This window comes from Lynx rufus, unplaced genomic scaffold, assembly GCF_022079265.1.
Source record: "Lynx rufus isolate CCGP_SWC_20201006 ecotype Redwood Valley unplaced genomic scaffold, mLynRuf1.p SCAF_12, whole genome shotgun sequence".
Classification (NCBI taxonomy): domain Eukaryota; kingdom Metazoa; phylum Chordata; class Mammalia; order Carnivora; family Felidae; genus Lynx; species Lynx rufus.
Window position 1 is genome coordinate 34,798,951 of NW_025814826.1, and position 22,774 is coordinate 34,821,724.

The 22,774-nt window shown below is 35.6% G+C and overlaps 1 protein-coding gene across 1 annotated transcript in view; it reads left to right on the forward strand.

Moving 5' to 3' along the window:
• The window catches only part of RALYL (RALY RNA binding protein like), a 353,055-nt gene that overhangs the window by 295,232 nt on the left and 35,049 nt on the right, over positions 1-22,774 (forward strand). Inside the window, exon 5 of the mRNA XM_047073867.1 lies at positions 8,790-8,953. Coding sequence (XP_046929823.1) covers positions 8,790-8,953 — 164 coding nt within the window. The remainder of the gene's footprint in view (positions 1-8,789; positions 8,954-22,774) is intronic.

Genomic DNA, 22,774 nt, shown 5'->3' on the forward strand with positions numbered 1-22,774 from the left:
TGACAAAACTACAATCATAAACTATTCCTTTAGATTCAATAACTGACTGTGTGAATATGCAAAACAGAAGGAGAACAATTCAGAATTAAATAAAAGGAGACAGCCTCACCTAGAGGGAAATAGGACCCACAATCCTACCTTCATAACCACTATGTTCAACTGCTGAGTTAAGCAAGTTATTTCACTAGTGATGCCTTTATGACAAAATATGAATCTTAAATGATAATTTTCTCAAAGGATCTTTATAATTTCTATAAAATATAGTATTTTATTTTAAATACTAAATAGTTTATAATAACTTGTCCTAAAAATGACCTGAAGTTCTGGCAGTATTAAAAAATCCCATTTACTATTAAGGAAAGATAACATTTCAATAGTCTGCATACCATTTGAAAATTTTAGTTTTTGCCAATGCTAAAGACATCTTCTAATACAGCTTTTTTTTCAGGTTGTAGAACAATGTCCTAATTGCTATGAATAAAGTTTTCAATTAACGTACATTGTGTTTTAATCTGTCAGTATAGAACTGTTTTAGAATTGTAATCTCTCGAATGTTTTCAGTCTTGTGGCATCCTTCTACATTTAAAGAATTTCTGCTTAGGGGCACCTGGGTGGCTCAGTCGGTTAAGCATCCTACTTCAGTTCAGGTCATGATCTCGCAGTCCGTGGGTTCGAGCCCTACCTCGGGCTCTGTGCTAACATCTCAAATCCTGGAGCCTGCTTCAGATTCTGTGTCTCCCTCTCTCTGCCCCCCCCCACTCATGTTTTGTCTCTGTGTCTCTCAAAAATGAATAAATGTCAAAAAAATTTTTTTAAGAATTTCTGCTTAAAATGGCTCAATAAAAATCATTAGCTAGATGATAGATAAATAGATAGATAAATAGATAGATAGATAGGTAGATAGATATAGAGATGATAGATAAATCTATCCTTACCTGCCACAGAGCAAGAGCCTTAATTAGCCAAATAGTTACAGAGCTTGAAGCTTTCAGATGGCTCTCCACTACACAAAAAAGCGAACCCTGAACAATTCCCAAAATAATTTGTTTGTCTTATATAAAACCTGTTTGGCTTATAAGTGCGCAAAAGATCAGTATTATTGTGTTGCTAACTGACTGTCTAAGCAATCTGTGCTCTTATTAGTTTATTTCCCATTTCTCACACTTGGCTAAGAAAGATATAAGCATTTGCCACTAGTGGATAGAGTCAGGAGTTCCCCGTGAAAATAGATTCTCATGAAAGGAAAACAGAATGGAGAGGCTGGACAATATAAATAGCTTACAAAGTGTTAACAATTTTATCCACAGTAATCTCTCATAAATTACACTCTGCTTGAATTTGTGGTTAATTTTTTTTTTCTCTTTTTACTAGTGGTGCAAACTTGGGCAAGTTATTTAATACTACAAAATATGTTGTTTCATCCACGATGTGAGCAAGAAATTAATTTCTGCATCATAAGATTGTTCTGAGGATTAAATGAAGTAACATATGTATAATGATCAGCATTATGCTTGGTATATTTTTACTGCATAATCAATGTTAACTACTAATAATTGTTAACAGTAACCATTAACAATAATGATGAATGTATTTCTCTGACTGATATTCATGTAGCATCGTCCCTGTGAGAAATAAACTGGTAGGTCAGTTGGTCCAAAACAGTCTATTGTGATGACTCCAGATTATTCTGTTTTATGGTTTTCCCTTTTCCTGCTCCCAGCGCATTCTGGTTGGAGCTAAACACCCTTACTTGCAGAGAGAGGACCCTCAGCTATTTCCTTTAACCCCAAGCGGCCTTGTTTTTGGTTCTGAAAACAGAAATCACTTAGTTACATGTAACAAGGATAATTGTATGTAAAAACTTTCTAACTAGGTATTAAGGAACTGAAAAAGCAAAAAGAAAACACTGTGGTGTAATGGAGTTAGCCACTACAGGAAGCAGCTACCAACTCCAAGTTTGGGAAAACAGAGGATGAGGTTGGGGATTATCAAAATTTAATGTGGAAAAGGGGAGTTACAGAGCAGAAACTCTGCTCAGCTGGTGCTGCTTTATCTGAACCCAGAGGGGGAACTTGGGGTTTGAAACCTAGACCTTCTTAAGGGAAGGTGAAGGGACTGTCCTGCATGTGTTGCAAAGTCACTTAAACTGGAATCATCTGAGTAGTGACTGAGTGGGCTAAGCCCAGCAAGGAGCCAGCTGGCCCCCACGGAAATGTAGTTGGCAGAGTCCCAACTCCAACTGTGGTTAAGGGTGGGTCTGAAGCTGAGAGATAATAGCTTAGTCTCTGACATACATCCACATCCTATTGTTATCCATTTTCTGCCAGGTTTGGGGATTTTAATGTGACTGGGGATTTTCAACCCTTAGATAGTTTCAGCTTAGAAAACTGCTTTACGTAAAGCGCCATTGTATTGTCATTGTTCTGATACGTTGGCCCAGCAGTAACTTTTCTAAAGACTAAATGAGTGTCTGTTCATGGCTACGAGGATCATGAAGATTATCACTAAATAATAGACTTGAGTGATTATTCTAAACTTTAAAAAAATTTTTTTAATGTTTATTTATTTTTGACAGAGAGAGAGAGCATGAGTGAGGTAGGGGCAGAGAGAGGGAGACACAGAATCCAAAGCAGTCTCCAGGCTCCAAGCTGTCAGCTAGCACAGAGCCCGACGCGGGGCTCGAACTCAGGGACCGTGAGATCATGACCTGAGCTGAAGTCAGACACTCAACCGACTGAGCCACCCAGGCGCCCCTAAACTTTTTTTATATTGCACAAAGCATTGCTCAATAATTTACAATATTAGATGGCATTTTCTTCTAAAAGGTCAAGTCTGACTCTAAATGAAGGACATTACATGGTATTAAAACTAAAGATAAATATTTATGCCCTTCCAAGTTAAGTAAAAAGAGATACATACATTTAAAATTATATTGAATCCCCCCAAGGAATGTTTTCCATTTCTGAGATATTAGCAGTGTTAATCCAATCCTTTTTCAGTGGTATCAGGAACAACACTGAACCATTTATAACCTCCAGGATGAGTAAGTTTCTGTTAATAGAGGAAAAGAAATGCCTGAAGTGCTTTACCATATAAAAAACATGTACACATATTAAATGATGTGAAATAGGCATTGTTCAACTCTGGCACAACTTTGACCTTGTGTATCTTAACAGAAGAGAAGCTATTACAGTTGTCGTTAATGAAAAAACTCCACCTCAAGTTGCAGTTGTTGAGGTTATTGATTATAGAGCACAGTATATATTCTCAAATATTGGGAAAACATATTAGCAAGAGGCAATGTATGTTTCATCATGCAAGTTTAAATTACCATCCAATAGAATATTATACCACTTAAATATTTGGAGATAACAGCATGGTACACTTGACAAAGGGTATGATTCGGAGTAAGAAAGCATGAATTTCAGGCCTAGTTGTGCATGTGCTGACTGTTTAAACTTAGCCAAGTCACTTCATCACTTTTTTTTCAAGTTTTCTTCATGGGCAAAATGACCTAACAATAGCCACATTACAGAATTATAAGCATTAAATAAGAGCATCATTTTACTCACTTATAACCTCACAACTGCTGTTTGAATATATTAACATTTTCATTACCCAAAGCTGTATACAAAATATAGCAGATAGCAGAGTTGTGCAAAAGATAAAGATTATATTAATATAAGGCAAAAAAAATTGCAAAAAAGACTACTCAGGATTTCAACCACCTTGCTTTAAAATTTTTTTTTAATGTTTATTTATTTTCAAGAGAGAGAGACAGAGCATGAGCAGGGGAGGGACAGAGAGGAAGATACAGAATCTGAAACTGGCCCCAGGCTCTGAGCTGTCAGAGTAGAGCCCTATGGATTCGGGGCTCAAACTCACCAACTGTGAGATCATGACCTGAGCTGAAGTCAGGTGCTTAACTGACTGAGCCACCAGGTTCCCCATCAACCACCTTGCCTTTAAAATCATGTCCAAGATCCAGGGAGACAACTTCACTGACAATCTTAGAAAATTTCAATAACAGAAAAACAACAGAAGTTATTCATTTACTGGTCTCCAGTGGAGCGTGCCTTTGAAAATTCTCTGTGGATTCAGTTGTAACCAAAGGCTTACTTGAAGTTGGGTGGAAATTATAGACAGATTTTATGAATTTTGAGTAGTTCAAGCAGTATAGAAAATAGATATAAATATGAGCTATAAGAATCATTCACATGGATTTCAAATATATCCCTTCTGAAAAATAAAGAGGCACCTTAATCTGATTTTGTAGACTATACAACTATCAGAACTTAAGCATGCTGAAGAGGAGGGTTTAAGGTTGAATCAAGACACAGAGGAAGATCTTTGAAGCTCTGGTTACTGATTTTCACACATGCTAAAAAGCCCCAGTGAGGTCATGGCTCTGAGCTTGTTCTCAGGTTTTGACTCTAGGCAGCCTAGTTTTTGAGCCCTTAGTCCAGACCACATATTTTTGTTAGCATTAGCCACATTAACTTTTGATTCACAAGTAATTAAAATGAAACAACTCTTCTCATGAAGGAAATTTAGAAAAAAAAAACAGGTAATTACCAATTCTTGAAAACTATCTATCTAAATAACTTATCTAAAATTAAAATTTAGTGTTCAGTGACAAAATATTACGCAAATATTACATTTTTTTATATTTTAAAATCACATTAGTGAAAAATAAACATAAGTCAAAGTTTCTCAGGTAATTATTAGAAGATGGTATGTCTACTTGAGAAAATGCACCACAGCAATTAAAATAAACATTAGGAAGACTACATACCAGGCTTGAGAAATGTTTTTAATATAAACCAAGGAGAATTAGCCAGAATACATGACCATGCATAGATTAGGTTCTCAACTATGTGAAAAATAAGGATACCTGTGGAAAATATTTAGAAAATGATAGTACTTTTAGAGTATGATGTTGGGAGTCATGTTTTTTTCATGTATTTTTTCAAGAATTCTGCTTTATTACTATTAAAGCTTAATACTAACAAGGTTTTTAATTAAAACAAACATTCAAAATCACATTCATTGTATATGTCACTATGCCTTTAAATTGCCTTTGTCCAAAACACAACTAATTTTTATTTATTTATTTATTTATTTATTTATTTATTTATTTATTTACATTTCTTTATTTTTGAGAGGCAGAGAGCATGAGTGGGAGAGGGGCAGAGAGAGAGTGAGACAGAGAATCTGAAGCAGGCTCCAAGCTGTCAGCTCAGAGCTGGGTGCGGGGCTCGAACCCATGAACTGTGAGATCATGACCTGAGCCAAAGTCAGATGCTCAACCCACTGAGCCACCCAGGTACCCCACACAGCTAATTTTTAACAGCTAATATCTATATCCTTCTTAGAAACAAGCTATGTTTATTTTTATCGGGTATATAAATATTAAGATTCTTTACCAGTTTTTATCTTTTACTGGGTAATAAAATTACATATCTCAGATACTATTAAAGCAAACAAAATGCAAAACAAGAAATGACCACATGAAAAGTAGATATGTTTATTAAATAAAGCAAACTAAATCCTCAAATTTCATTAATTGATTGTTTTTATTAAAATCTGGTTACATTTATTTTATTAACTGCTCGAGAGTAGGTCTTTTAGGGTTCTTATTTTAAGGTAGACATGGAAGAAGGAAAAATTATGTGTTTGGCTTCATTATAAATAATTATCTATTTGACCAATAAATATTAGAGGGAAAACAGTATTCTATGCATGTTAGGGAAACTGAAGAACGATTAAAGAAAAAGAGAGGGTAGATAATTCTAACAATTGAAAGAACGAAACAAGTGAGAGGAAAAAGTTTTAAGCTTTTAACTGACCTTTGAAATTTAGATTCTATTTAATTCTCTTGCATTTGCGATCTTTGCTGTCAGTCTGTAATTCTTAGTGGACTATTTCCATGGTCTCGACAATATTTGCTAATCTAATACCTTGTAAAGGCAAAATTTCTTAGATTAGCTATAAACAGAATTCTGATGAGAAAGCCAATGAGTTACCTTTCACCTACTTCTGTCTGCATTTAGAAGAACCCCTGCATCCCATCTTGAATCCTAGAAAATCTGCCCCCACTTCCCATCCTTCTCTTATTATGTTTTTGTGCCTTCGGACAATATCCAGTCTTCTTTCCTTTTATTTCTGAAAAAGCAAGTGTAGCCAATGAAAATTAAGAAACTCCTCAGCTCCATTAAATTTTGTAAATTCAAAATTATACTGACATGTGAAGTGTCCATACCCTTCTTTAGCTTTTGTTGTTGTTAAATTTGTTGTTGTTATATATCCCTTGTCAAACTTTAAGTTCTGATATTGCACATCTTCCCATCAGAATGGCAGAAAGAATTGGTAAAATTTTCCCTGCTTCTTGATGAGAAAGGAATTATTGCCCTTTGAAGCAACTCATCAAGGGTTAAGCTCTTATAGGAATTGACGGCAAAGGGCACCACACATACTGAGTATGTTTCTGAGTATGTTTCTAAACACATACTGAGTATGTGACATACTAAAAGTATGTCACAAATACAATGAACAAATGCAGCTCTGTTTTCCCAACATGAGATTAGGCCTGGCCAACACTGGAGGCTTTGCAATCCTTGGTCGGGGGAAGCAATAGAAATAGTGATAATCATTTGTTTCACTTTCCTGTAAAATATTCTTGAATTACGTTGTAACTGGAGTAGTGGTGACTATGGTGGCTTTACTTGGCCTGAATTTTCATTATAGCGTTCTTCCATTGTTGCATAGTTTAGTTGTGCTTTAGAAATTTTCTTAACCCAATTTATAGATCAGCTTAATTAATGAACCAGCTAAATTGCACTTTCATGGCCAGGGGAGATGGTCCTTCCAAAACAGGCTGCCCCTCATCTGAAGCAGCAGCATCTACCCTGGAAGAGATGAGTCAATTGCCATATTTTTTCCCCTCGACAGACAGTATTGGTTGTTAGAGCTCCTAAAAAGTGCCTTCATATTTTGGTTCACTAGCTTAAGGTGCTCTGTGAATTCAACTTATAAATAAGTGATGTGGTCCTTGTTTTGTGATTGAAATGAGGGGCAGGCTTAGTTGACCCTTTTGATTTTCCAGCCCCCAGTGGTATGGATGATATTCATAACCCTTTTCAGCTTCATCCTGACGCTTCTCTTTGAAGTAAACTATAATGTGCTGACCTCCATGACCCATTCTTTGCTAGCAGTTCTTCGGTTCTAATGGACTTTGCTTATTCACAGAGGATGGCACCTCTCTTGAACTCTGTCTCATTCCATTTCTTTTCCTTTCCAGACATCTCTTAGTTTCTCCCCAGCATGCTTCCAAATAGTTTTTGAACACTTTAGCTGTCTAATGCGGGAGACATTCACAGGACTAAGTTCTGCTTCGAGTGTGGTTTATATACTACTTTTTTGCCCCCATAGTATCAGAGTTTTCAATGTTTCTGAGTGAATATTTGGACACCCGCCTATCTTAATTTTTGTTATATTTCATATATCATTTTCTAAAAAGGGATTCATCTGTATATGTAAATAAGACGTAATGTTATAAAATAACCTGTTGTAGAATTTTTTTCCTTCGTATTATAGAAATTCACTTCTGACTTCCATATTAGATTATTCTTACTGACTGTTTTAAAGCAGTTTTGAGAACATAATCCATATAGTGGTATCACAATAAAGTAATATCAATGATCATTCTAAGTTCATTCTAGTGGATAAATAGTAACGCATCTTGTTCACTGGTAAATTACTGGCTAGTACATCCTCATGTTTTTCCCTGACTTTTTACACTTCTCAGATGTGCTAAGTATGTAAAAATTTGCTGTTTTTTGAGCATGCAGTATGAAGAATATGAAGTTTTTGAATCTATGCATTACATATGTATATAAATGAGTAAATACTCTCATACTTTTATTCCTTTCATTGTTTAGTGGAAATGCATTGATTGTGGTGAATATCATTTTTTCACTTTTTGGTAAAAGCTTCTAGGATTTTTATTGGTACTTTTTTTTGGTTAGAGAAATTTTCAACAGCTTACTATACAAATATCACTAGTCTCAATTTGCATGTCTAGCAACTGGTCAGAATAATCAAAAGATATCCCAATACATATTTCCACAAGGACTCTCTAGTCAACAAAATTTTGTCCTCTTGCTAGTGCCATTTTATTTAAACTCAGTCTCCTTGTTTGTACAGTCCGGGGAGTCTTTTGTTACATAAAAAGTCCTTAGAGACAGGTATGGCACCATGTTGATTTGTCTCTCACAGCTGTTCTCTTTAATCTAGAGTTACTTCAAAATGATTTTCCTGATGAGCTGTGTTATGATGGAACAATAATTTCCTTTGCTTTGTTCCTGATTCTGCATGATCTTTCCCTCTTTTCAAGCTACTGTGCTAATAAGTGTTGATCTGTAAGAGGAAGATGTCTATTCTAAGAAGGGTAAATCTGTTAAATGAAGCAAAGAAATACTCAGGGACAAAGTTTAGCATAGTTTCAACAAATTGCACGGTACCATTGGAGCAAAGGTCCTTGACCTGTCACACTTTAAAGATGAGTTCATATTGGAGGATCAGATTCTAATGTCTAGAATGCACAGACTATATCAGCGCCCTATCTCTTTAGTGAAAAACGAAACTTCCAATAAACACCTGTGTGCGAACAACGGTAACAGAAACATTTACTGACACTTTTTACAAGGCCATTTTCTTAATCATTTCACACATTTGATAGAACACTTAGGCATAAACCAACTCTCAGCCATGCTTGTGTTTTTGTGAAGGTTATTTGATTACCATGGGCGTGTGCCCCCACCTCCCCGTGCAGTAATTCCACTGAAGCGTCCCAGAGTGGCCGTCACAGCGACTCGCAGGGGTAAAGGAGTCTTTTCCATGAAAGGGGGATCAAGATCTACCGTCAGTGGGTCATCTTCATCAGGCTCCAAATGTAAGTAACCTTCCTTATTTTACTTATGTTTCAAAAAGGGAGGGGCTGCTCATCATTTGCATGAATGCCTATATACAATAAATTAATAATCATGGAGTTTCTGCTGTGCACAGAGTATTAGGGAAATATATAATGGATGAGAAATGGACTCGGCTTTCCATCAGGCTACATTTCAGTAGGGGAGACAGACACAAGCATGAATAACAAAAACCCAGGACCAATTTGAAAAATTTTATCAGAGCAAATAACATGCTCTCGGCCCATCTGGTTTGTGACATATTACAGTCCTGAAATATAACATGTCGCTTTTAGGGAAGAAAAAAAAATTCAAACGAGAGTGCATATACTACCTTTCAGAGAAGTAGTATACAAAATTAGTGCATGCTTTGAATATTTGAGCACTGGGATAATAAAGATAGGCAAATGATATAATAGAGATGTTAAAAATGTAACTTGCCATATTATTCTAAATCATTATGGTGTCTGAAAGCATATATTATGTCACAAAAAATAAAATAAGGTTTATGTAACTTCACATGAATTAGTGAAAAGTAGAGATACAAGCTTTCTGACTAAACACGCTGCTAAATTTTTATATAGAGGGATTCAGAAAAGCTCTAATTTGTTATTAGAATATTATTCAGAAGAAAAGATAAGAAAATTTCTTGCATTCTTTGGGGTTACTTTGTAGCAGAGAAGAGGCAGGCAGTAAGCAAACAAATTAGAATATGAAATGTTACACAGATCACTGCTATGTCAAAGGATAAAGTAATATAAAGCAAAAGAGAAAGTTTCACAGGATGGTCTATGACTACCTCTCTGAAAAAAGCATTAGAACAGAGACCTGATGCAAGGAGGGAAGTAGGGGGTGAGCCTGAAGCTCTCAGAGACAGAGCATTGTGGGCAGAGGAATATCGGTGTTGAGACCTTAGGTTAACAGTCAAGGAACACCAGAGAAACCAATGTGGCTCAGCAGTGTGAGGGAGGGAAAATGTAGGCTGGAAATAAGAGAGAGGTAGAGAGAGGGAAAGTTCCAGAGTAGCGTGGCAGACCATTGTGGTGACTTTGTAGTTGTTCTGCATCTCAACATCTTCGGACAAGTAAGGCAAATACTATTATCCCAATTTTAAATTGATGGGTAAACACAGAGAAGATCACGTAGCCAAGACTAGAACCCATGTCTCTTCATTTTCCTCCCCACATCCCATCTACTATAGAACATTGCTTTTACCGGGGCGCCTGGGTGACTTGGTCGGTTGGGCGTCCGACTTCGGCTCAGGTCATGATCTCACGGTCCGTGAGTTCGAGCCCCGCGTCAGGCTCTGTGCTGACAGCTCAGAGTCTGGAGCCTGTTTCAGATTCTGTGTCTCCCTCTCTCTCTGCCCCTCCCCTGTTCATGCTCTGTCTCTCTCTGTCTCAAAAATAAATAATCGTTAAAAAAAAAATTAAAAAAAAAAGAACATTGCTTTTACCTTAGTACCATCACAAGTACTAAGAAAGAACATTGTTGAAATATTTTTTTTACATGAGAATGTGCAAAAACATAGTTGCCAGAAGCACTAATGCTTCTGGTAAATAACTCAAGTGTGTTTTGCTCAGAATCTGACTTAGCTAATATAATCTAAATAACAAATTAAATTGATTTACAGTTCCCTATGTACTCATTTATCGATTTATCTATTCTGAGAATAAATATGAATACTCTTTTTGAGTCTTAGTAATAAAAGAAAAATTAGTTTCTGCAGCAATCTCTAAACAGTCTTATATGCTCTCATATTATTGTCAAAAGCAAAGAAAGTTCTTGAATTTGGTTCTTGCTGTAAAAAATTGAACTTTGAATTGCCTGCTAGCTTTATAGAAGACTTTTTTACTATGGTCATACTAATTTAATTTCAGACGAGATCGGGCGCGTTCAGGGTGGTATGGCCGTAGACTAATTTAATTTCAAATACACGTATCTTAAGCATCTGCAGTCACTGTTGCCTCGTAGTCACTTTTAAAATGGTGTTTATCAGTGGGGGCTTTATTGGCACTTTGATCATGGAAGTTCTACCCTGTGTAAGAGTATTCTGAGCTTTGTTGAACTTTAGCAGTCTTGACCCCCAAACCCTAAATGCCAATAGTACTCCTCAGTCTTTGTAATGACTGTACATACAATTACATATTTCTAAATCTTCCCTGAGGAGATGCTACCACTAATGGTTTGGAACCACTAGCTGGTGGCCATTCTTGGGCAAGCACAACTAGGTGGGACTCGGCCACTTGATTGCTATGCACCTCACTGTTGCAGAGAAGAGGAGTTGTGTCTGAAAGTTGCTTGGAAGTAAGTATCTTAATATTGACATCGTTCCATTGTTTTTTGGCATTTTTATTTTTTGGTTTCTAGTTTTCTTGGATCATGGAGAGAGCATGGGGATTATAAAAATCTTTTTTTGAAGATCTTATAAGAGCTTCTTTTGGTTCCATAATAATCAGATGTTCTAAATGAAATGTAGAATATATTTTCTACTTTTCATATAGACCAGAGTGTGTGTTTTACCTTGTCGATTGTATTAACCAGTCCTCCCTAGACTTGCTCTTTTGTGGAAAATTATGTCAAATTCTGAGAGTGATTATTTAAATTCCTCTACCATGATAGTGACTTTATAAAGTTTTTTCTTTTCTTGAGGTTTGGTTTTATATCCCACGTTGCTTGGGTGGTTTTTATATAGTGTTTTACATTAGTAACAGGAAAAAGAATAATAGCTAACACTTTTTTGGTGGTTATAACAACTATTGTTCAATCACACATTAACACATATATTAATTTGCATATATTAATTCATTTTAAAATATTAATTTTACATATATTCATTCATTTCTTATAAGTGCCCTATAAATGAAGTATTATCATCATTCTCATTTTGTAGATGTGGAAAATGAAGCATAGAAAAGTTAAGTAATATCCCTAAAGCCACGCAGCCATTCAATAACAGAACCAAGAACTACAGCCAGGTTCTAGAGCATCTGGTTCCAGAGTATAATCTCTTGAGTCTGTGGCCTTTTCCGTACTGACTCTCTATAACCTCTTGGAGAATTATAACTGTTATATTTATATAATATCCCATTTACTATTTTTGAGCTTTTAATTCTGATTTGTCTGATGCTTTTATCCTTTACTGCTAAGGCTTTCTTTTGGTTCACATTTCCCCCATATATCCATTTATTTTATTTTATTTTATTTTATTTTATTTTATTTTATTTTATTTTGTTTTATTTTATTTTATTTTATTTTACTTTATTTTATTTTATTTTACTTTATTTTATTTTATTTTTAATTATTTGAGAAAGAGAGTGCAAATGAATGGTGGAGAGGAGCAGAGAGACAGAGGGGAGGAAAGGCACACAGAGAGAGAGAGAAAGAGAGAATCACAAGCAGGCTCCCATCATGGAGCCCGATGTAGGGCTCGATCCCAGGAGCCTGAGATCACGACCTGAGCCAAAATCAAGAGTTGGACACTCAGCAGACTGAGCCACCCAGGTGCCCCTATATTTTGGTCTTTCTTTGTGTATTAGTTTCCTAGGGCAGCTGTTATAAATTATTATAAACTGCATGGTTTAAAACAACAGATATTTGGAGGCTGGAAATCTAAAATCAAGGTGTCAGCAGGGCTGTGCCCTGTCTCTGGAATTTCTAGAGGACAAATCAGTGCCATTCCTTGCTCTTAGTTTCTGGTACGCCGGCAGTCCTTGGCATTCTGTGATGAGCCACATCACTCAAATCTCTACCTTCACTGTATTTTGGTGTCCTCCTCTGCGTCTTTGTGTCTGTGTCTCTTCTCTTCATGTGAGGACACTAATCATATTGGATTAGGGCTTACCCTAAATGACTTCATCTTGGATACATCTGCAGAGATCTATTTCCAAATAACGTCACATTCACAGGTACTGCAACAAATCTTTGGGGAGAACATAGTTCAACCCATAACACTGTACTTTATTTTTGTATATTTCCTAAAACCAACATATCTCAATTTTGATTTTGAAAACAGTATGAAATTCTTTGTTAGGGAAATTTGATTCTTTTACATTGATTGGATTAATTAGTATATTGGATTATATTCCTTCCATCCTTATTTCAAGTATATAATTTGTCATTTCCTCTTTTTTTACCTTTCCTTATGCTTGCTTAATGAATTTTCTTTTAATTCTTATCTCTTCCATCATAACGACCTTAATTTGGATGTTCTACCTGGCCTTTCAGTTTATTCATGGTTATATTAACATATTAAAAAGTTATAGATAAATCTGTACTCAGCTATTAATCTCTTAAAGTCAAAATGTAGCTATACTACCTTCCATCCAAGCATGAACTTTTGAAAGCTTTTCCTTCCTCACTGACTCTACACCGACCACCTTACCTCTATACCCCTTGTCTCCAAAAAGCTCATGTTTTATACATAAACATTGGAGGTTGAGTTCCCAGCTTCTGTTACATATTTATATATCATACATCTTTTATTTTTCAAATATTCTTATTTGACAATTCCCAGGGTCTGTCATCATTATTACCCGTTAGGTACAATTTGGGTATTGTACCCAATGGACTCAATTTAAAATTTTATAAGATTAATTATTTGCATCTGTTCTCATTTAATTCTTAATTTTTAGGTTGCTTCTAAAATAATTTTCTTGGGGGCGCCTGAGTGGCTCAGTGGGTTAAACGTCCAACTTTGGCTCAGTTCATGATCTCACAGTGAGTGAGTTTGAGCCCTACACTGGGCTCCATGCTGACAGTAACAGCCTGCTTGGGATTCTCTCTCTCTTCCTCTCTCTTTGCCTCTCCTTTGCTCTCTCTCTCTCTCATAATAAATAAATACAAACTTTAAAAAAAATAAAATAATTTTCTCAGGTAAATTAATAACATAATTTCTGAACCTATACACATCCAAAAAAGTCTGTTTCCCTCACATATGTATATTTTGAGTTGATCTACAATTTTTGCATTATGCTTCCTTTCCTCCCTAACATCTGATGTACATTATTTCAACATTTTTAAAAATATTCCAACATCTTATCATTTCTGGTGATTAATCCATGGTAAATTGAAAATATCATAATTAGAAAATGCATTTCATACCTAACCTTCTGACCACCATAGCTTAACCTAGCTCACCTTAAATGTGCTCACAACACTTCCATTAGCCTATAGTTGAGCAAAATCATCTACCACAAGGCCTATTTGTAATAAAGTTGAGTATCTCGTGTAATGTATTGAATATTGTACTGAAAGTCAAAAACAGAATGGTTGAATGGGTTCAGAATGGTTGTAAGTGTATCAATTGTTTACCTTCCTGATCACATGGCCAACTGGGAGCTATGGCTTACAGCTGTTGTCCTTCATCAGGAGAGAGTATCCTATCACACCTCAGGAAAAAACCAAGAATCAGAATTCAAGAAACAATTTCTACTGAATATATATAGCTTTTGCACCTTCATAAAGTCAAAAAATCATAAATTGAACCATCGTAAGTCAGGTGTTTCTGTTTAAGGGTGCCATGCATTTTTATCAACATTTTCTAACATTGTTTTTGCATCCACAGTATCCACCCGTTCTAGCTGTTTTCCTCTTCTCCTACAAAAAGCTGTGCTCTGTTAATTGTTTTCTTTCTTACAGAACTCCTCAACATCTGTGTACATGAAGCTGTTTTTGTCTCATGGGCAGTGAGGGGCTAAGAGAAAATAGAATTTGTTATAAAATTGACTAGTAGTTACCTTGGACTTCTCTTTTGATGCGTGAGAAGGCCTCTTTGTTCTCAGGTGTACATTGTGATAGGCTGTCTACACCCAACAATGCATCTCCCCTCAAGGAATGCCTCTGGAGTCAATGGGACTCTCAAACTCTCCAAGGATTAAATACCGTAAGGTGCCGCGTGTCATCTTCAGTTCGCTCTAGGAGAATTTACTGAAGCTCCTTTCTCCTCTCCCACCAACCCAGGGGTCAGTCAGTAACATTCTTCCCTGCCTTCTAGCAAAGGCAAGCGAGACCTTTTCCAAACACGTGTATACTTAGTACCTTCCCCCACCCCCACATGTACAAATGCTGTGTTCCTAAACCTCCACCTCCTTTCAGGAGACATGAGGCCTTAGGTATATATGGATGTTCCTCCAGTTTCCATATCAACCATAACTTATTAATCCTATTTTAGAATTTAATTTAATATTATTTCTTTGGGAGTTGAGTCACCCAAACATAGAATATACTCATGTTTCTACCTCTACTTAATATCCAAGTATTGAAAAATTTATTGACTTTTCTTCTTGCATTGGGATAAATAAATACTGAAAGGCAGTTTGTAGAAAAGCAAATCGCTAAAGTCAGCTACTTGGAAAAATAATCCAAACTAACTTCATGGTTTGTTACTAAACTACATGTAAGATAAGACTCTCTTCTTAAATCCAGTGATAGAACCATTGGTTTAATTTGTTCTTCTCTTCCTGGTTTCCTGTGACAGATGTGATCGTCTTCAGGGAAAACTAAGTGAAACTATACTTCTTAATATAAACCAGAGATGTTTTGAAATAAATTTAGTGTATTTTAATTTCTAGCATCATTTGGAACTGTGCATTCCAGAGTACCTTTGTTACTCTGGAAAGATGAGCACAAGTAACAAGTAGAAATATTAGATAAATTATGGGATGAAAATATTTTGTATAAAATATTTAACCGAAATTTACTGTGGACATATTAATTCTCAAGTTATGTTAATTTTAATAAAATTATTAGTATAGAAAAACAACAGACTGACAACAGGGAGCAAATATCTTATGTGTGTTTCATTTACTTCTTTACTTTTAGAGGCTTAATTCATAAAAACTAACTGTAGATTAGTGTTATTTTAGTAAAATATAAATCTAAACAATCTAATCTATATATATAATCTATATATATATAATCTATATATATAATATATATATAATCTATATAATCTAATCTATATATATATAATATATATAATCTAATCTATATATATATATATAAAATAGAGATATAGATATAGATCTAATCTAATATATATATATATATAGTCCACTAGCAAGCACAACTAAAATCACATTTGCACATTCTCTCTAAAAGCATATTGGCAGACTGTGTTTTATATATGTGTGTGTGTGTATAAATATTCATTAATTAATAGTACTTTTATAATTAGCCTGGTGCCTGGGAATAACAATGGTTTTCAAATTTAAATCACAAATGAAAAATTCGAATGAAGTGTAAAATATGCTATGTTAATATTGGCTTAAGTGAATGAATATTTACAGAGGTACATCTTGCTCTTTTATTAATAGCTGTTTCCCAGTATTTAATGACTTGGCGAGTACACAAGAGGAAATTAATGTTATAGCTGGGACAACTTGTCTTTTCTTATTTCATAATTTTAATCTGATTAAACTCTGCTGTGGAGAAAAAAACCACATAAGGAAAAAATATATTAACACTGTAATGTGCCAAAGTTGAATATGGGTAAGTGTTTAAAATAGATTGCTCTTTTAAAAAATTAAATTACCGCTAGGTATTTGTCCCTTTGCAAATCAGCTTGCACTAAAACTCCACAATTATCCCCCCTTCTCCGCGGTTTCGCTTTCCACAGTTTCAGTTACCCATGGCCACCCAGGGTGCAGACACCGATGCTCTTCTTTCTGACGTTTCATCAGAAGGTCGATAGTAGCCTAACACCTACGTCATTCCCCTCACTTCTCTCACATGGGCATTTTATCATCTCACAAGAAGCATGAGTACAGTACAATAAGATACTTTGAAAGAGAGAGAGAACATGTCCACCTAACTTTATTAGAGAACATCATTATAATTGTTCTATTTGTTATTAATCTCTCACTGTGCCTAATTTACAAATTAAGCTTTATCAATGGGTGTGAGTGAATAGGAAAGGACGTAGTATAACAGGGGTCAGTACTATCTGCCGTTTCAAGCCTCCACTGGGGGTCTTGGAGTGTATCCCCCAACTACTGCAATCAGTTTGTCCTGTCCCATGGAATAAGATAAAAAGATGATGTTGCTAACAAGCATTTTGCCAAAGAAGACATAAATACTTATGAGCTATAGCTGTAGTTTCTTAGTAGAAAAATGTGTGCCCTCTGGAAAAAAAAATATTAAATCAGTTTTAAAATAATTTAAATTCTAATGTCTGACAAGAAAAACCATAGTAAGTTTTGATGTCCTTGGGGTCCTCTCCATGTACTTTTGATGACAGAATGGTGATAGATTTAACACAAAAGCCCTGAAGGACCTAACAGGAAATTAAAGACAGTTTACTTAAATGTAAGAAATAGTTGTTGAGAAATTATCCCCAAGACTAAGGAAGTATTGTGTTGGGGGTTTTCTTCAAAAGCATGTTGTTTAAATATGGAGACAAAGCATCAACCAGAGACACAATTTTAATATCCAGCAAAATATCATTAACCATCCCCATCCATCTATAATTTTGGCCAAAAGACCTATTATGCTTTTAGGTTTTAAGGAATGAAATTACTGTTGGCCAGAGGGTTTAGAGAAGGCTTAATGGAGCATATTGAGTTAAGTTTAGATGGATAAGTTAATTTGGAAAGATAGAGTTAGAGACACTCTTATTTTCCAGGACACAGTACCTAGGTGGAGAAGAGCAGAGGTTTTGCTGTCAAATTGCCTTGGGTGGAATCTTTATTAGACAACCTACTCACTTTTCACCTTGGGGAAATCTTTCAATCCCTATATGCCTCCGTTTTCTGTCTGGAAAATGGAAATAACAACACTATGCATCCACTAGGTTGTTGTGGGAATTAAGTTACTTACGCTTATAAAGTTCTTAGACATGTCTCGTCACATAGTCAATGTTCAATGAGGTTTATTATTATTATTACTACTACTATCATTATTATTATAACAGAGTATAATAGTTTGAAGTATGAGACATAAAATTGCTATAACTGGAATCCAGCAGTGGCTCTGCCATTTACTAGCTGTGTGTTTTGGGGCAACATATTTTGTTTGTTGTACCTTAGTTTGGGAAGTACAAATGATAATCTTATTGCCCTCTCTGTAAAGGTTTTGTGAGGATTAAATGAGCCAACATACATGAAACTCTTAGAGAGTGTTTCATATTCTAAAAATCTTAATAATAAATTATAATAGCCATAATAATAGGAGTTATTATTAATTATTATTATTATCTAAAGCAAAAATTTATTGCTAGATATGTCAGTTAAGAAACTGAGGATATTGGGGCACCTGGATGACTCAGTTGGTTAAGTGTCTGACTCTTGATTTTGGCTCAGGGCATGATCTACTCGTTCGTGGGATCAAGTCCCATGCCGGGCTCCATGCTGACGGTGCAGAGCCTGCTTGGGATTCTCTCCCTCCCTCTTGCTCTCTGCTCCTCCTGGCTTGTCTGCTTGTGCTGTCTCTCACAAAATAAATAAATAAACTAAAAAAAAAAAAACAAAAACAAAAGAAACTGAAGATATAATAATTAAGCAAAACAAAAGATAAAGTTGGGTAACAGGACAATGGAAAACTGTGGACAACATTGAAGAGTTTGAATTTCATCCCAGGCTGAGGGAAAGACTCAGCAAAGTGATACCTGATCAACACAATAGTTTGAGAAATTTGTATGACGGTTATATTTGTCTGCTAGGGCTACCACAATAAAATACTATAGTCTGGAAGGCCTAAAGAGCAAAACTATTTTCTCACAGTTCTTGGGTCTAGAAGTTGGAGATCAAGGTGTCATGAGTGTTTCTTCAGAGGCTGTGGGGGAAGCTGCTACATCAGCCCTCTCTCCTTGGCTTGTAGGTGGCCATCTTTCTCTGGGTCTTTACATCATTTTTTGTGTGTGTGCAAGTCCCAATTTCCTTCTTGTAAGTACACTAGTCATATTGGAGTAGGGAATATTGGATCGAGTGACCTTGTTTTAACTTGATTACCTCTTTAAGGTCCCAGTCTATAAATATGGTCTCATTCTGAGGTACTGGGGGCTAGAACTTCAACATGTAAATTTTAGAGGGGACATAATTCAGCCCATAACATGAATGTAATATGCATATAAAACCTAAACAAAGTATGGAGATCTTGGCATATCCTTCGATGTTTTCTTATTTTAAGAGCCAAATTCTTGGATATTATTTAGTTAAGTAATTAATTTAGGAAAATGGGATTCAGGCCCATTTAGCTCATCTTGGTAAACGTAACTGAATTTCTCAGATGCACATGGGCTTCTGTCTGAACACAGACTAGCACTTTGTATAAACAGTAATAAATCCCTGCTAACATCACAACCCAATATTTAGATACAAAGCAGCCCAACCAAAATAATTATAGTGTGTTTATAATAAATAAGTAAATATATTTGTGAGCATCTCCTCTGGGCTTTTTTACCAGGTCTTAATGTGGCTCATTAATATAACAACAAAAAAAGGCAAATAGCAAAACATTTGATAAAATCCTAATATCAATATAGATTGTGGGCATTTGAGATGGTTTTCTCAGGTCTTCTATACAAGTTATGTTTTTCTTTTTGCTCTACTGAAAGTTCCAGAAAGGGTCTAATCTTTCCATTGTGGGATTATAAAAGTTTGTGAGCATTAAATCCTATCAAAACTCTTAATAACATGTTTTACCTCTGCTGTTTCTTCTGCTGCTTTTTCCTAGATCAGGTGCTGACAAGCAGAGCCTTGACTATTCTTCATCCTCGACTAGTTTTCTTGGCTCTATGTGGTCCCCCAACCCATTAATTCCATGCCCAACTGCAGAATTATTCAAAATCAAATAGTTTGGGGATTCCTCACTCAAATCTCAAAATTGCTACCATTTACCTAATAAGAATGGAAAATCTTCAGTGACTTTTCAAGATATATCCGATCTGCTACTTCCATTTCCAATTTCCCCCCATGCTTCCCCTCACTTAAATGAACTCATTTAAATGTTTTAGACTTATATTCATATACCTCCACCTGAATGCCCTTTCCTTTATCTCAAGAAATCTGTTATCAATTGTGTTATCTATCTTATACGTAGATAATCATTATTAATAATTTTACCTGGCTCTCAAGGTCCAGCTCAGGTAAGACCACTCTTATGAAATAAGTTTGGACCCCTCTGTGCTACAAAGGCATCATCATAAAGCCAAACCAATTGTTCGTCTTCCTGTTACAGGACTTAAGCCTGTTGCTTCATGTTATGGTTATTTGTATATACATCTATTCTCTCCACTATAGATCACAAATTCATTCTTCAGGTTACTTTTGCATTGCACAGGGTATACTCTTACATAGGTGTGGAATATTTGTCACCAATATTATTTTTATCTTTCACACTTTATTTTTTTGTTTTTCATATATTGCATAGTTGACTATGAACTGCATCTTTAGAAATGCTACAACTCAGAGAAAATTAGTGATAGTTTTGAGTCAAGTAAAACAAGGGGACAAATTCTGGCCTATATTCAGGGGTCTAAAGGAAACCAAGATGTTGATGCTCATTTTCAAGCTCTGTAATTTAAGACTTCCTACCTCCTTTACTTAGAAGACCATTTTTGCTCGCTGAAATCCAAATCATCCTTCCAGTCACAGTTCAGGGACCCATTCTTTCATGAATATTTTCACAGCCCTTAGGCCCCACAAAAACTAATTTTAGTTGTCTTTGCCCACATAGTTGACATAAGTTCAGTTCATCAGCACCTACTACATGACTACATAACTGCCAAACTAATATTCCATGAATGAAATAAACATGTTTTCAGGTTCTTACAATCTGGTGGGGGAGGCCAAAAAATAGGAGATAACTTCAATATCAACCAATAGGTACATTTCACTTATTCCTCCACTATTTTACATATTTCACGTTCATGTGTATTATTTTAACTTACTGACACGTTTGCCACTAATTATAAATTCCATGAGGTTAAGGAGGCAGTTCATTATGATGAGCAGCTCGTGGCATGGAGAGGGGCGGGAAAGAATCAAACAAACAAAAATAAAGCATGGCCTTGGAGTCAGGCAGCCTACTCCAAACTTGATTCTGTTGCCTTTTTGTTAGGCAGATTTTTGAGTTTCTTCTGTTTTTGTTTTAGGAATGTGGAGACAGATATTTTTAAGTATATTTCTTTATTTTGAGAGAGAGAGAGAAAGCATGAGCAGGGGAAGGGCAGAGAGTGCGAAGAGAGAGAGAATCCCAAGCAGGCTCCACACTGTCAGCAAAGAGCCTAATGTGGGGCTCCAACTCACAATCATGATCTGAGCTGAAGTCAGACACTTAACTGACTGAGCCACCTAGATGCCCCACAAATAGATTTAAAAATTTTTTTAATTTTTTATTTGCATTCCAGTTATCATACAGTATAATATTCATTTCAGATATACAATATAGTGATTTGACACTTCCATACAACCCCCAGTGCTCATCGCAAGTGCACTCCTTAATCCTTATCATCTGTTTAACCCGTCCCCCTACCCACCTCTCCTCTGGCAACAGTCAGTTTGTGCTCTGTAGTTAAGAGTCTGTTTCATGGTTTGCCTCTCTTTCTCTCTCTCTTTTTTTCCCTTTGTTCATTTGTTTTGTTTCTTAATTTCCATAGATGACTAAAATATCATATGGTATATGTCTTCCTCTGACTGACTTATTTCACTGAGCATAATACTCTTTAGCCCCATCCATGTCATCACAAATAGCAGGATTTCATACTTTCTTATGGATGAGTAATATTCAATTATATATATGTATGTATACATATGTGTATATATATGTATATACATATATACACATACGGCATCTTCCTTATTTTTTAAAATTTTTTAAGGTTTATTTATTTTTGAGAGATAGAGACAGACACAGTGTGAGCAGGCAAGGGGTAGAGAGAGGGAGACATAGAATCCAAAGCAGGCTCCAGGCTCTGAGCACAGTGCCTGACACGGTGCTCAAACTCTCAAACCATGAGATCATGACCTGAGCTGAAGTCAGACACTTAATCGACTGAGCCATCTAGGCACCCCAACTTCATCCTTGTTTTTTATGCAGATCTAGGGTTCTGGGTTGGGTTCAGGCCAGTGTTAGGATTAGGGTCAGGGTGAGGGAATGTGCCTGGCATCCTGCACTTCAGAGACCTCCCCAGGGTATTAAGTTTAGGGTTAAGTGTTAGGGTAAGCGTTAGGAATTAGACGTTATTGCTAGGCAGTCTTAAACATGTAACATCTCTAACATTCACTTGTCTAGCCCATAAAACAATTTTCATAATGCATATTTTGTATACTTATCATAAAGATGATGACACAAGTGCAGCTGGTAATGATGTGTTAGATACATGGGTGCACACAGCAGGTATTTGAAGAATAATTGAATTAAAAAACGCACTCATTTTCCATTTTATATTCTCTTTCTAAAAACATATAGAAAGAATTAGTATAGATGTATGTGGGCATAGGTATTATGACTCACATATATGCACAAATAGGTAATTCCTTTTTTCTAGTAAATTCCATTCATGGATGTGGTAATTGCCAAACTATAGTTACACATATAAATGGACAATTACACAAATTGCTTCGATTTATTGTAGCAAAATTTTTTAGAGTCTAACTTTTGAAAACTATTTACAAAGGTAGCAAATTTGCTTCTGCGTGTTCAACTAGCTTCAAATATATGAATAAGAAGAAAGGGACAAACAGAAACAGAAGTAGAAAAATTGAAGTGATGATGATAAAGATTTCTTAAATACACTTTATGGAAACCAGTGGTCTTCATTTTTTCTGGATTTGACTGAATTAAAATTAACACGGTTTCTTAGTGCA